Source organism: Cercospora beticola, chromosome 3, assembly GCF_033473495.1.
Source record: "Cercospora beticola chromosome 3, complete sequence".
NCBI lineage: Eukaryota > Fungi > Ascomycota > Dothideomycetes > Mycosphaerellales > Mycosphaerellaceae > Cercospora > Cercospora beticola.
The window spans coordinates 716,913-731,513 of NC_088937.1; the positions used below are offsets into that span (position 1 = coordinate 716,913).

Sequence of the window (14,601 nt, forward strand, 5' to 3'; positions counted from 1 at the left end):
GTCGCAGCATCTCCTGTCTTTCTCTGATTACTGCTCGTAGAAATCAATCTCGGCTTGTGTCGAGGTCTCCGTTGGGTGGCAAGCCATGACCATGTGTCGTAGAAAGCAATGCCTTAACTGTCCAGGCCCGTCAATAGCCTAAAGTTGTGGCGAGAGCTCTATCGTCATACCAAGAACATGTCGTTGCGAATTGGTGTTCCTGTGGATGCTGCTTCCGTCACAAGGTACGGGTTTCCAATCGACCACCCCAAGTTCTCCAACTTGAGCTCCTCCGCAAAGCGAACTCTGCCGCCTCTTCTCGCTGGTGGGTACCGTCGTGGATCGAAAGTCCGGGTAGTTCCAAAGCCCACGACTACCAATGTCTTGATGTCATTCGCGCGATATTCCTTGCGGAGTTTGAGCAATGGCACGCCATGCTTGCGGATGTTGAATAGGCCTCCCATCTGGTAAGGCAGCAGTTGTTTCCATGTCCGAAACAAATGGTCATATTCGTCCCATATCATAACCTCGTTATACAAGATAGATTCGACTTCAGTCTTCATCTGTCGGGTCGTGTTGTGAAACGTGGGCAAGGCGATGATTTTTATTTCTCGTTGGAACATCATGTCTTTGAAAATGTTGCCAACGTGATCATCACCGAAGGCACGACGATCAGCGACCTCGCGAAGGATGGCAGCTGTGCTTGTGCCGGTTGTCAAGGCCTTCTCTTTTCTCTCCTGTGCTATTGACACGGCTTCGTCCCTAAATGTCTCATGTTGAGATCGAATGTCTTCGATCAGAGCCATCCGCCAGATGCGGTTACGTAGCTCTCCAGGGAGACGAAAGAGCGGAGTCTTGGAGTTCCGGATCTCGATTAGGCGGCACGAGGCAGTCTCCAGTTCGCTGAGACTGAGAGCGTCGGCAGAGGCGAGCAGCTGAGCGATGAAGTCGGCGGCCATGGCTGTTTAATGTCATCAGCGAGTGCAAGAGGACGAAAGCAATCAACGTCTTACCTGCCGTCGCATGTGCTTGACTGGCAGACTTCGCAAGGACTTGGTAGAGTTGAGTGTATAGCAGTTGCCGCTGGCGCAAATGGTTTCGGCAAGCTTCAGTTTCTGCAGCTAGCATTTTAGCGTGACAATCACATGCAAGCACGCAGCCGCGCTCCACATTCTCACTTCTCGCTTCACATTGCACATCAGTTGAAAGTATATGGCTACATCGATGCACAAGCTCGAAAAGGGGTAGTCTCTTTGCCCGTGCGGAGAAGTGACATTCCCACTGGCACGAGAACACTCTCATCGCAGTTCTAGAAGGAACCATCGACTCTGACTACGCTCTGGAGCAGATACGGACGCCGGAATACTTAATGCCGCAACAAAGACGCGTTTGACCTTTGCAGCTTGCTTGATTGAAACCGACGGTGACTGAAGCAGTGAACAGGAGCAAGTACAAAGATGTCGAATCCCTGACTCCGGCCGCAACGACAATATACGGCGCCCAATGTCCTGCCGCGGTAGACACCGCTGCCTCCATTCGCGACTGCAACTGGGAAACTAAGAACATCGAACAGACGCGTTGCGCCTAACACATTGCTCCTTCCCAGTTTCAACATTCCCTCAAGAACGTCCCAAGGAGACAGAGGCGCTACCCAGCCCGCACCGTCATACTTCAAGCATGCGGATGCTTCACTGCCTTCTTCCCAGCAGCTGAAGGAGACATCCCTCCATCGCAGGTCGAACCTTTCTCGATTGTGCCATGACCCAAGCAACACCGATCACCTCCAGCCAATTTATCCAGCCATGCCCTGTAACCTTTATCAGCGAACTGCGCATAGCAAAAAGCAGGAAAAAAACTGCACTCACATGTCATTGGCGGTGCCAGTACCACCGCAATAAGCGTAATTCACATCCTCGCAGAATCGTTGATTCTGGTCCCAATCGCATTTGAAAACTCCGTCCGCGCACCATTTCGTGGGCGGTTTAGAGGGATCTGGGTAGCAGTCGAAGGCCAAGGATGAGGCGAGGAGGAGACTGAGGGAGGAAATGATTGAGGACTTCATATTTGTGTTGGTACGGTGCTTATTTGGATTTGTGGCTTGGAAATAATGATGATTCGAGTGGTAGTGGTCGCCGAGTCGCTGTCTTGTTGCATCTCTGGTATGATTGGAGCAGTTGTTATATAGATATTGAGACGGAAGACTGGCTTGAGTGTCGCCGTTCTGCTTCTGGCTAACCGCTCGACGCTCATGGCCCACTGAGTCGGATACATTCGTATTTGCGCGCTAAAATGGCGCTGAGCGTCGGATCCATCGTACTCTGTCCTGTCGGTCGCTTGTCTGCGGGGTGCTTTGACGAGGAAGAAGTGAGTTGAGCACAGCGGTAGCCAGACTCTGTGCAACTATTATTACCCGAGGCACCGGATAGCAGTGTATACTCTAGAACGTAGAATGGAAGTCCCTGCTGAGACAATCAGTTGACAAACTAACAAGACCGCCTGACAGTAATCAAATTATATAAGCATGCAAAGGCTATTACAGTAAGATTTAGCCTTTCCGCTTGAACAGCTAGGGCTCACATACATCTCAACCTAGGCAGCTTAGTCCAAACCACGTCAACCCATACTGCGCAAAAACCTAACCACAATCATACGCAACCAAGATCCCAAATTGGTACAACGCTTGGCATGTCGACACAACACCACCTGCCATTCACCCTCTCCACCCAAACCACAGCCTCCCATCCCAACTCCTTCGAAAAGCTAACCCGTCCAATCCTCTGCCTCCTCCTCCTAGTCCGAACATCATGCAGCGCAAACATTTCGATTCTCGTTCTCGAAGCAGTCGACGGGTCATCCGGTTCCGGCAAATACACATGCACCGCTGACCTCCCGTCCCATCTTTTCAAGTGCAAAAGTGTAGTCAAGAACTCGCCGTTATGTGATGTCCACTCCTCCCAGTTGTGAGAGTACTCTTCCCAGCGCATGAGATTGTACCAGATAGATCCGCATTCCGTTCGCATGAGGTTGCAAGTGGTGAGGAGATTTTTGGGGTAAAGTGCTGGAAGGAGGGAGATGGATTCGGATCTTTCGGGTCTTCGTGAAAATACGAGTGAAGATTCGATGGTGACCCAGCTGGGACGTGGTAAGGAAGCGCGACTTGGACTGCTATTCGTTGAAGTGTAGTCGGTAAGCTCGACCCATTCGGCTTCGTCATGCTTCCTGTTGCGCAGAAGCTTGTCGTGGTTATCTTGCATCGTCTGCACGATGGCGTATTGCCATATCATGTCTCGGATTTCGCGTGGGAGAGCGAGGAGCGGACAGTCTCTATTCGCTACTGAGGCCGCGACCGCGTAGTCTCGCCAGAGGTAGTTGATCCTTGCGCTGAGTCTGTCCATGTTGTATGCGAGGGCGATTGGACGCTCTGAATCAGTGTCTGCTCGATGGTCTCGTGATGAAGATAGTTTTGAGGTGTGCTGCAGGCTGCGGGTCCAGTGATATAAAATGGTTGCGGATATCAAGAACTTGGGTCCTGCCAAGCTCTCTGTCCATAACTTACCAATATGCTTTGTTGAGTCACGTTGTGCTTAAGAGTCTCTTCGGCGTATCACAGCCATCGCGGTACCTTCGCGTCATCATACTTTGCGTCCTTCTCCTTCGCCGCCCGCCAGTAATCCGACTCTTGCTCAGCAGCGCACTGGGCACAGATGTCGACCGAGCAGCCAGGGCGGTCGCAGACATACCACGAATTGCAGAGCGGCTTTCCGCATTCCCAGCATCCGGACGTCCAGAACCTCTCGGTCTTGTAAAGTTCGTGTTGGTCGAAGGAGCAGTTGGGTCGAGGGGTTTCCAGGGCCATGGTGCTTCCTTTGGTAAGTTTTAGATTTTGAGCTCGTGTGGCGGATATGGCTGGATTCATATTTGTACTGGTTGCAGCCTCGCGACATCGATACACAATCTGCAGAGTCTTGTCTGTCCTGGACGCGCTCGGAAGAATCAGCTCTGAAACTAGACAACAACAGTTCAAAGCCAGACATGATCTCGAACTTGACTGCTGCAAGACTGTCTCGCGCACAGTGATGCAGAACACCACGACTCCCAGACGAGACGCGGTTCGTACAAATGCAGCTGCACTCAGCTGCGACACTGCTTCAGCTGCGCACCGAGTGCTTTGTGATCGAAAAGCTGCACGTGACATCACTTGAGACGGCGTGGCAATGGCGATGAATTTGTCGGCATAGGCACTGCACGAACGTTAGTCATCGAATCTTAGAGGAGGCGACACAAAGGCGATGAACATGACAGGAGAAGAGAGTCTTTGTGAAAAGGGCATTGGCAAATAGGTGAACACAGGGAGAGAAGCAGTCAGTGGTCGCCCGCGAACCCATTTCATTCTCGAAGCTGTCTGGTTCTGTTGGTCGCAAATACCCTAGTTAGTTTCTACCTGTCTCTCTTGGGTATGAATGGCCAGCCGGATGGCAATACTTTCGCTCGAGAAATCAGGCACGTCCTGCGCCGCGTCCTTGTGGCAAGGCTGCGCACGGGGCGCCAGTCGTCGTATTTGGTCAAGTTCCACATCGAAGCATTCCGGAAGAGCTCTTCTCCAGGGGCCAAAGAGGGAGGGCCGAGAGCTGCAAATGTGACATCCACAGGTGCCGTCTACGTTCTGTCGTGGTCGGTCGTCTAGGTCGTGCTTTTGTGCGCCGGGCTTCTTCCCAATGCCGGGTATCTCGTAGGTCTCATGCTGGACTTAGAATTGGTCTACAGACACGGATCGTCAGTAAGTTTTCCCTATCCTCTTGTCACGACGTATACGTACCCAGAGTCATGCTCATCGACACGTCCGTGTTCTCCACCATCTTGGTAAACTCCTCAAAGCTGATCTTCCCGTCTCGGTCCAGATCGGCCTCCATAATTGTCTTGTCCACTATTTGCTGCAACTGTTGATCCTTCAAGTTGCTGCCCACCATCATCTTGAGCACAATGAAGAGCTCGCCATTGCTGATGTAGCCGTCCCTGTCGATATCGTAGACTTTGAAGGCAAACCGCAACTTCTCCTCCTTGTTCCCTTTGCTGCTGAAGGCGCTGAGGCCAGAGACGAACTCCTGGAAATCGACGTCGCCGCCTCCGTCTTCGTCGAAGATGGCAATCATTCGTGTCGCAAGAGGGTTCGAGGAGACTTGGGGGAGGGAAAGGAATTCGTCACGCTCGATGGTGCCTGAGTTGTCCTAGGCGGAGTCAGAAATTGACACAACGCATTGAGTGCATTTGGCATACCTTGTCCAATTTCATGAAGCGCTTACGCAGTCTGTCGACTTCGTCCCGGTCGACTATGCGAATGTATAGTCAGCGCCGTGTTCAGCTGGCCTCCATTTGGGCACGGAAATATGCGGCGCGCGGAAAGTCGTACAATTCGACCCTTGGACGATGTTCTCCAACATCGCACTGTTTGCGTTGCCCATCTTGCCGTCGTTTCGGAGCGGTATTGAGTGGTGGCGGAGGTGTGAATGTATGTGCTGTGCAGCGGGGAGTGGAAATGGGGTCCTGAGGCCAGATCGGTCCAAGCTTCGTGCACGATCTAGCCGAGATTAGTGTCATCGAGCATGGGTGTGTAGGCCGCCAGCAACATCAACATTGACAGCACGTCTGAGCTTGCGGAGACTACTTGACACTATACGACCATGTCTGGCCACTTGGAGGACGCTGCCATACAGGCGGCCGAGACGATTCAGACCGCGCACATCAACCACAACCCAACCAGGCACGACCTCGCACCACAAACCTCGGTCGACTCCAAGATCCCCGTCGAGTTCGATCGCTCTGGTGATGTTGCCTCTGTCGCCGATGACGTTGGCGAGGACGAAGTGCCCTTGAGCATATTGCGCCCACTGCCCGATGAAGAGAGACATGCGCCGAGACATTTGCAATTGCCCGATCTTCGATTTGAGCAAAGCTATCTAAAGAGCATCGAGAAGGCTGAGGATTGGAGAATGGTGGTATACATCACAATGAAGGATCAGGTCAGGCGTTCGCATACTGTTGATTGAGAGCGTTGGATTGATCTATATTGCAGGTCCTCATGCCCCTGGTTCAAGGCCTGGCGTGGTCATTGATCGTGGCTGGGTATGCTCATCACTTGATTTTGGCGTTGACTGGATGCTAACATTACTAGGTGGCGGCATTGGAACGCTTCTGCCAAGTTCTCTGGTCAGACAATCGGCGCTAAGATACGGAGATGGTGGTGGTAAGTCGCAATGTCTGCTCTCCGACTTGGCCAGCATCTCCCCTTGTGTCTGTTCACGGGCTCGTCTCGAGGCTGCAGAACGCCTTGTCTTCGACGACTGTTCTGGGAGTGAAGGATCACTCGTATCAGGGAGTATTGTCCGATTTGCCCACGCATCAGGCTAGGGCTTGGGCCTCGCTGTGGGATAACATCGGTGGCTTTGTGATCGATGGCGGATTCCTTTAGTCACCACATTGCTTTGATCCCATATTTCAGAAACCATGTGTACCGCCAACGGAATCCAGCTGACTTAGTCTAGGGGTGTCAACAACTGGAAAATTCCTGAGCACTCCAAGTGGAACCCTCGAAGTGAGCAGCAGTAGACAGTCCGACAACCGGGGTAGCAACGATCCCAGGCGACGGCTCTCGGACGAGCAAAATATCCCGCAGCGCAGATACGCTGCAGCATATGTTTGCGCCTGCAGCTGGTCGCGTGCGCCTTCGTAGGTCACAGGCACTCACAGCGAACTACAAGAAGCTTAGCATAGCTGCACGGTCCAAAGCAATGGGATGACTGCCAATCATCGAGCAGGAGAAATCGCCTGTCGGCATGTCTAGGCCCAACTACGTGGGATTCTTGCACCGGCAACGATCCGTTGCGAACAACGCAGATGGGCCCAGCGCTGGGAATCCGACACGAGCCGACCGAAGGCTGGACAGTTCTGGCCTCGGTTTCATGCCCAAATGGAATAAGAGAGCAGAATTTACTCGTGGGACATGCGTGCGTTGAGCGTGGTCCCGAGCACATGCTGTGCTTCTTTTCTGCCCGTCCTGTAGCTCTGCAGATCTCGGACAGGGCAGAAGCGCTGGAACCGCAACTGCGTGGCAGCACTGCGGCCGTCACGTATTTGACGCTTAATCTTGCAGCAGATCTGCCAGCTCGAGTAGGAAGCACACGAGAGGTGCAGCGGAATGGCGACCAAACAGAAGGCTCGGATTGTGAGCACGCCATAGCTCTCTACAGTACCATCACCCAGACAAGCGTGGCGATCACCGAGAAAGACGTACATTCGACCATGCGTTCAAGCTCCCCGTGCGTCATGCTATATCGATCCCATGCATGTATCGCGACGACATTATTGATATCAGCACCCTACATAGCCATGCCATCAACTACGGGTCTTGGCGCTGCTCGGTCTCATGAGATGACATGACATGGCCGATGCGAATGGAGTTGGCTCGGCCGATAGCGGGACCCTGCCCCACACTGAGTCCGCACCTTCATCATTGGGAAGCCGTGAAGCAGTGGGCCATTCTTCGTTTTGGGGACTTGTTGGCGAACTGACTTTGCGCCCTCGACTGCCGGGGGCGCAGGCGCGCGACACAGGAGGTACAGGAAGCATGGAGGGCGCCAGGGAAGCAGTGCTTCTGGCCATTCACAGGGCAAACGAAAAGACAGATCGTGCAGCAGTGCAGCACGTTCCCTGCGCGTGTCTCCGTCGTTCCTGGGCGAGGCACCCTCAACCTGTGGGTTGAGCCACGAGGCTAGGTTTACGCTTGGGATGCCGCCGCCCGCCCACCACCCGTCACCACCCTTCACTTCGCGCCGATACTCGCTTACTTGTTTGCGAACCCGAACGCAGAATCTGCGCAAAGAACGACTGACGACCTACATTCCACTTACCTTATTTAAGTGTTCTGCTGTCACACAGCCACCAACCATCATCCCAATTGGGCATACCGTCGAGTAAAAAGATATCTCACCAGGTCACTACAACCATGTCGAACAAGCCAGTCTTCGTCGCCACCCATCCACGAGCATGCTCGACGGCGTTCGAGAGGGTATGTCGACACGCAATGCTTGATACGACTCTCGGACCACCCGGACTGATCATGCAAACAGGTCTTCATGACCCGCCGCAACAGCATCCAGACGATCCATGAACCGTTTGGCGATGCCTTCTACTATGGCCCGGAGAGAATGGGCACCAGATTCGAGAACGACGAGGAAGCGCGCAAACAGAGCGGGTTTGCTGAGTCGACGTTCAAGACGATTCTGGACCGCATTGAGCGGGAGTCCGCCGAGGTATGTTCGTCTCCTTCACACCGGGCGCGTTCCAGCACGCGCTCTCGTCCCTTGCATTGGCCGACAGGAACTCGACTCCTTCCATTGCCTCGTGTCGCGGGGTGGAATCGAGGCAATTTTCCAATGGCTTCCGTGCGTCATAATGATGACGGCAAGCGAATTCCTCGGATCCCAGATTGATTGCCATGCCCACAATATCCAGCACGGCAAAGCGAAACCGAACGGGAAGGTACTGACTCCATCACAGGGCAAGCGTGTCTTCATCAAAGACATCACCCATTACCTGCTGCCGCCGAATCACCAGCAAGCCCGTCTTGCACCTTCTCTGCAGACGATCAAGCGCGGCGTCGGCACCAACAACGCTTCCATTAACGGCGGCGTCGGCAGCGACAGAGATGCCGCTGCCGATACTGATTCGGGGGTTGGTTTCACACCCTCGAACAGCCGCCCGGAGAGTCCCAACTCTCCTTCCAAAGCTGCTCCGTTCCCGTACGAGAACAGCAAGACCGAGGGCAAGAACCCAACCGTCGTGCCTCGCGAGATCTTGGAGAAGTTCCACTTCACGTTTTTGATTCGCCATCCTCGAAGCGCGATTCCTTCTTATTACAGGTGTTGCATTCCACCGCTTGTCGAGAGGACGCAGTTCACTCCTTTCATGCCCGAAGAGGCTGGCTACGACGAGCTGAGACGTCTCTTCGACTACCTCAAGGATGAGGGTATCGTCGGTCCCAAGATTGCGGGTCGCGATGGCGAATTGAAGGAAGGTCAGGTCGAGATTTGCGTGATCGATGCCGATGATATGCTTGATGATCCCGAGGGCATTCTGCGCCAGTACTGCGATTCGATCGGGCTCGATTTTTCGCAGGCAATGTTGCAGTGGGATTCCGAGGAGAGCCATGCTTTTGCCAAAGAGCAGTTCGAGAAGTGGAATGGCTTCCACGACGATGCAATCAACTCGACTGATTTGAAGCCGCGCGCTCACGTAAGTCTTCGTCCTGTCACTCTTCGATTAGCGCTGCATACTGATTTATTTTGCAGAAGCATAAACCAAAGAGCGAGGAGCAGCTCTATGCTGAATGGGTCGAGAAATTCGGCCAGGAAGCCGCCGATCTCATCAAGAAGACCGTCGACGCAAACGTCGCGGACTATGAGTACTTGAAGCAATTCGCCGTCAAGCAGAAGCGCCGCGATTCCATCGCGTGACTACTGGAGCCGTGGTGCGAGGTCATGAACGATTAAGACGATTCGTCGTCAAACATCTGTTCATGCCTCGCAATTTGATTTTCGGCGGTAAACTGTGCGACCTTGGGCTCTTTTTGACAGCACATATTCTTGACGACCTTGACGGCCATTCCAGTCTCGATCATGTGAGAGACTGGCTGGATATTGCGAATGGCGCAATGCGTGGCTTTGCTTTTTTTTGTTTATTTTCGGTCTTCTGCACGCAATGAATCAGGCATTGTATTAGGAGGAAAATATGAGGATCAGAATGAAAACGACAACAGGCGGTGACTTGCGAGCACGCTATGCATTTCTAGTTTTTGCTCATCGAGCACGCCATGGAGGCTCAGTTTCATTTTACGCGACGAGCCTCGTCCACAAGTGAGGCCACGGCAATATTGTGTCTTTGGGAATCAACTCTGGCGATGACTTGGCACCGACATCGCAAGTGCTGTGGCTAGAATTGTGTTTTATGGAGGACACAGCTGCGACGGCTTCGTTATCCACCATGGCTTCAGCGCGATAGACCGACGACGTTTCGCACCGCGCGCCGTATTGAACGACTTCACTCGAGGCCCGAGGACGTCAGCGAAGCCTCCGTTCTGTCATTGACCAACTTGTCATGGCAGGCGTCATTCGAAGAGACAGTCACAGAATTCTGCCGATGATTCTATCCGGGTTCTATCCGAGAGAAACCGCCTCTTAGCCGATGACAATGACCTCAGCAGAGACTTAGCTTATGCTAGACACCTTAGACGTCATTTGGCATGGGATTGTTTCTAAGCATTGAATCTCAGAGCATATAAGCTGAAGGTGGGGAGCTCATATACACTACATTGCAACAGTGGAGCGAGAAGACATCACAATTCTAAGAACAAGTGAACAGCAGCAAACCAGTACTAAACCAACAGAACCACCATGGCTACGACATTGATCTTTGGTGGATCTGGCAAGGTGAGCAGATACAAGACACCACTAGAGACACCACAACATAAACACTAATCCCACCTCTCCCCAAAGGTCGCCCGCCACATAACCCGCATCCTCTCCTCCGAAGGCGGCATCGTCCACAGCATCATCCGCAACCCCTCCCAAAAACCCGACATCGAATCCCTCGGCGGCCGTCCCATTGTCCAAAGCATCGAAGACTCCTCTGTGGAAGACTTCATCCAAACCATCAAATCCACGCAACCCAACACCGTAATCTGGGCCGCAGGCGCAGGCGGCGGATCACCCGAACGAACACAAAAAGTCGACTACGAAGGCGCAGTGAAAGCCGCAGATGCCACCGCCGCAGCAGGCGTAACAAAACGATACATCATCATCTCAGCCCTCGATATCAGAGATCGCGAGAATAAACCTGAACCAGAATGGTACGATGACGCAGATCGTGATCGGTCGAATAAAGTTTGGAATGCCATTGGACCGTATATGAGAGCCAAGTATGCGGCTGATAAGGATTTGGTGGAGAATAATGGGAGGAGAGGATTGGAGTATACGATTGTGAGGCCTGGGGGGTTGTCGGAGGATGCTGGGACGGGGAAAATTGATGCCGGCAAGGTGCATCTAAACAGGACAATTCCCAGGGAAGATGTTGCGAGAGCGGTGGTGGAGGTTATTAAGAATGAGGGGACGAAGGGGTTGGCGTTTGATTTGGTGGGTGGGGATGAGTTGAGTGTGAAGGAGGCGGTGGAGAAGGTTGCGAAGGGGAGGATTGATACTTTTGAGGGGAGGTATTAGATGTATCCTTCTCAGCCCCTTGGAGAGCAGCTGGTGCCAGGTGCATTCGCGCAGCACAGCACACCACATGTGTGACTGCCAACTAGTGGGGTTTCGCGGTGACACAGAAATATCACATCGCAGAACAGCATTACCACGCAACAATTGCTGGTATGAGAAGCGTATAGTATATTGACCTCATCGAGCGAGCTTATGAATCACAGATACTTGGTCCTTCCCTGGAGAGGCTCAACCTCGTATTGGGAGAATCCAACACGCTTCGTTCCTTGCTGCTGCTCGTCTGTTCCGGTTGTCAAAACACCATACATCAACGCTTTCATTGCTGCCTCCCCTCCTTCGCCACAATTCGCACAAGCAGCACTGATCGCGATCGAACAAGAGCCCATCAGCGGCATTCCTCGATGCACCTTTCTCAAGGATAGCGCACAGAAGACCAGGATGAGGAGAGCTCCTAACGAGCATGACAAGATCAGAGCCAAGGGCGAAAACGCGCAAGCCGTGTATGACTCCTCGCTCATTTCTCCCGCAGGGTCATAGTATTCCACCGCTTTGAAGAAAAGGCTTCGTGAGATCAACCAGTGCAGCAATGCCATCGTGGATAGAAGCGGGATGCTGTATTGGTACGGAAGTTGCAACCAGTATGTGCTCTTCTGTTGGCCCTCTGGGTCGCTCACGCGCAGGAACTTCCGTTTGGTGGCAAATTGCGTCGTTTCGTATGTGAGAAGCATGCATGTAAGAGAGTTGTTGTAGAAGACATAAGCGAAGCTGACAAGCAGTTGAGGAATATTGGGGACGATGATGTAGAGCGAAAGTGATGCACTTTCCGGTAGACCGACCAGTGAGCTGAAGTTGAAGTCCTTGAAGTTCAGCTTTGACTCTGATGATATCCCATCATCTAAGAATGCCACTGCAATCATACACGCGGCGACGAGCCACATGATGACACAGCTATAAGAACAAGTCAGCCTTCTCGCACTTGGCAACTCATAGAAAGACTTACAGAAATAGGCAGATCTTCCAGGGACTGAAGAGTCCGACGCTTGGGGTACGCCACCAGTGGTCGCTCTCTTGAATGAATGGAGCCGGCTTCGATCTTGAAGTGCCTACCTCGCCCGTTCGAGAGACCGCTCCGGCGCCACCACCTTCATCTTGAATTGGGACATGAACAATGCGAACCCCAGGCCTTTGCCAGGTTGTGGGCGTTCTCCCCGGAGCAACAACGTCCATCACACTGATTGGACCACGACCCTTCGCGGAATCCTCTGGCTCTTCCAGGAAATATTTTACTGCATCGCCTATCGTGACCAGAGGTTTGAAGGACTTGAGGTTCATGCCTGCCATGGCACAAAGTACCAGAACCTTCACCACGTTGCAACCCATCACTACCGCTAGAAGCGATAGGCTGACCTTCGCAGTGCATTTTCCTGGACTCTGCGCCGCAAGACAATAGTCCACCTCTACCGTGGTTCTGGTCATATTGCAACGATCAATCCAGGGTGAGACGCAGCTAGACCAGTTTTCCTTTATGCAATCTGGAATAGTTCTCCACCCATCGTTGCACTGGTACAGGTATGTCCTTATGGGCCACTCCCCCGCATCATCCTTATAAGCAGGCACCAATTTATGCTCCCCGCACGTGGTGTTTATAGCGTTTCCCGAACCAAGAGACCCTCCGCATCTCCAGTCCAAGTCATTAAATTGGTCCTCGGCCTTGTGTATGAACAGATCTAGCAGTGGCAGCACAGCGAACGTTTTATTTCCCTGGATAAGTGTGCCAAATTCAACATCGTTTATTGGCTTTGTCACAACCAACAGGTTTTCTTTATCGCTCTCGGCGGCGTTTGTGGCGCCATACGCAATCAGACACTCTCGTTTGCTCAGTCGTGTCAAATTACCCTGTAGAGCTAGATTCCTGGTGGTCCAGAAGGCGTCTACGACGCTTTCGTCTGGGAATGATGTACTTCCCTTAATTTCTTCTGGTATCTTCATATCATCGAAACCCCGCGATGTCTCGAAAAAGTCGGGTGCAACTAGCGAAGCTACGTAGTCGTGCCTGGCGGATGTTGTGAACAGGACAGAGTTGTACAGCAGATGCAAAGGAATCGAACTCATCATGAGAACAACCCATCCGGATCTCCTCCATCGCGGTATTGTGCGTAAGCCGCGAAGACTGGGAACTCCAATGTCCATCCATCGATTTTTGGAGTGCGCGCGGGCTACGTCGGATCGTGTTGGGGCTGAGAGGAGCTGAGCACCAGCATTGCTTGCACCCAAAAGAAGGGTGCCGAGGATATTAATGAGCAGGTGACCGTAAGTGGAAATGTTGGAAGTGACGGTGCATGTTCCTGCACGTGTTGTCAGTTGTATGTTTGCGTGACATGAAGAATGGTCTCGCCCAGCTGCACCAAATACCTCTATATATCGTCGCAATTCCATCCTCGATCTTGAACTGGAGCGCAACGTAGGTGAAGACCCATATATTGATGGTGAGCACGATGGCGGCTGTTGTTGCTCCTGCGGTGATGGTAACTCCCCAGGACTGCCATCTCGAAAACCCCTTTCGGCGGATGCCACTCTCGATCTTATTTTCTTCTGCGAATTCGTCCTTGACTTGCGCGTGCTGGTCTAACACATGATATATCACCGTCATCTCGAAATGACTACAGCTTCAAAGCCGCACATGAGCTGGAGGCAATCTTGTTACTGAGGGGGAGAAATGACATGGGCGACAACGGCAGTTGTCGTAATCTTGAACGAGCCATACTGCAAGGGATCCAATAGCAGATACAGGTCCACCGTCCCACAAGATCGATCGCCATTCTGCAAGTCTCGAGGCAGTGTATACCAAAAAGCAGTGTATACAAAGTGTACACAGCCTTATGTACCAACTGCGCCTGATAGCCAAGGTCTTGGGAACGCTTTGTGGCGTTTTGACAACACGACCAGCCCTCTGACGTTAGCAGATGAACAATCTGATGCGAGTTTTGATGGTTTCAGTAATACTTCTAGCCTCCATGATAGTTAGTTCCGGTGCATATGAGACTCAAAATCAGTATCCGAGTGTGTGCGACTGCAGGACGCCAGGGAAGCTTCTTGACAAGACGTGGTGGCTTTCCGACAACACAGCCTTGCGGCCATCCTTCAGAAACACACCGCTTGACCTTTGTATGAACAGCATCGTACATGCCTAATAATGAAACGCTGCGCCCTGAGTACGTCAGTCTCGTTTTTGCTTGTTTCTTGTTGGTGCATACCAATAACGTGTGGAGTCAGCACCAAGTTGGACATCGAAGTATCGTCGTTGATGACCCTCATTGACACTGTGGCTGCAACACGGACCAATTGTGAGTCGAAC

General features: G+C 52.5%; 8 protein-coding genes across 8 annotated transcripts; 3 read left to right on the forward strand and 5 right to left on the reverse strand.

Annotated features, from left to right (window-relative positions):
• Positions 1–164: 164 nt before the first annotated feature.
• Positions 165–938, reverse strand: RHO25_004249 (uncharacterized protein; the record flags this gene model as incomplete). The annotated part of the gene is made up of 1 exon (XM_065602536.1): positions 165–938. One exon carries the CDS (start codon positions 936–938, stop codon positions 165–167), a length of 774 nt encoding a protein of 257 aa, XP_065458608.1.
• Positions 939–1,650: 712 nt separating this feature from the next.
• On the reverse strand, positions 1,651–2,041 carry RHO25_004250 (uncharacterized protein; the record flags this gene model as incomplete). The annotated part of the gene is made up of 2 exons (XM_023595171.2): positions 1,651–1,786; positions 1,845–2,041. 2 exons carry the CDS (start codon positions 2,039–2,041, stop codon positions 1,651–1,653), a joined length of 333 nt encoding a protein of 110 aa, XP_023457651.2.
• A 583-nt stretch (positions 2,042–2,624) lies between these two features.
• Positions 2,625–3,374, reverse strand: RHO25_004251 (uncharacterized protein; the record flags this gene model as incomplete). The annotated part of the gene is made up of 1 exon (XM_065602537.1): positions 2,625–3,374. One exon carries the CDS (start codon positions 3,372–3,374, stop codon positions 2,625–2,627), a length of 750 nt encoding a protein of 249 aa, XP_065458609.1.
• A 1,352-nt stretch (positions 3,375–4,726) lies between these two features.
• Positions 4,727–5,438, reverse strand: CNB1 (Calcineurin subunit B; the record flags this gene model as incomplete). The annotated part of the gene is made up of 4 exons (XM_023595172.2): positions 4,727–4,737; positions 4,796–5,204; positions 5,254–5,306; positions 5,387–5,438. The coding sequence occupies 4 exons, from the start codon at positions 5,436–5,438 to the stop codon at positions 4,727–4,729; spliced, it is 525 nt and encodes a 174-aa protein (XP_023457652.1).
• Positions 5,439–5,657: 219 nt separating this feature from the next.
• RHO25_004253 (uncharacterized protein) lies at positions 5,658–6,224 on the forward strand (the record flags this gene model as incomplete). The annotated part of the gene is made up of 3 exons (XM_023595173.2): positions 5,658–5,996; positions 6,050–6,099; positions 6,149–6,224. The coding sequence occupies 3 exons, from the start codon at positions 5,658–5,660 to the stop codon at positions 6,222–6,224; spliced, it is 465 nt and encodes a 154-aa protein (XP_023457653.1).
• A 1,754-nt stretch (positions 6,225–7,978) lies between these two features.
• Positions 7,979–9,488, forward strand: RHO25_004254 (uncharacterized protein; the record flags this gene model as incomplete). Its single annotated transcript, XM_023595174.2, has 4 exons — positions 7,979–8,041; positions 8,103–8,285; positions 8,533–9,267; positions 9,324–9,488. The coding sequence occupies 4 exons, from the start codon at positions 7,979–7,981 to the stop codon at positions 9,486–9,488; spliced, it is 1,146 nt and encodes a 381-aa protein (XP_023457654.1).
• Positions 9,489–10,424: 936 nt separating this feature from the next.
• Positions 10,425–11,246, forward strand: RHO25_004255 (uncharacterized protein; the record flags this gene model as incomplete). Its single annotated transcript, XM_023595176.2, has 2 exons — positions 10,425–10,460; positions 10,527–11,246. The coding sequence occupies 2 exons, from the start codon at positions 10,425–10,427 to the stop codon at positions 11,244–11,246; spliced, it is 756 nt and encodes a 251-aa protein (XP_023457656.1).
• A 197-nt stretch (positions 11,247–11,443) lies between these two features.
• On the reverse strand, positions 11,444–13,896 carry RHO25_004256 (uncharacterized protein; the record flags this gene model as incomplete). The annotated part of the gene is made up of 3 exons (XM_023595177.1): positions 11,444–12,194; positions 12,247–13,591; positions 13,659–13,896. 3 exons carry the CDS (start codon positions 13,894–13,896, stop codon positions 11,444–11,446), a joined length of 2,334 nt encoding a protein of 777 aa, XP_023457657.1.
• Positions 13,897–14,601: the final 705 nt, after the last annotated feature.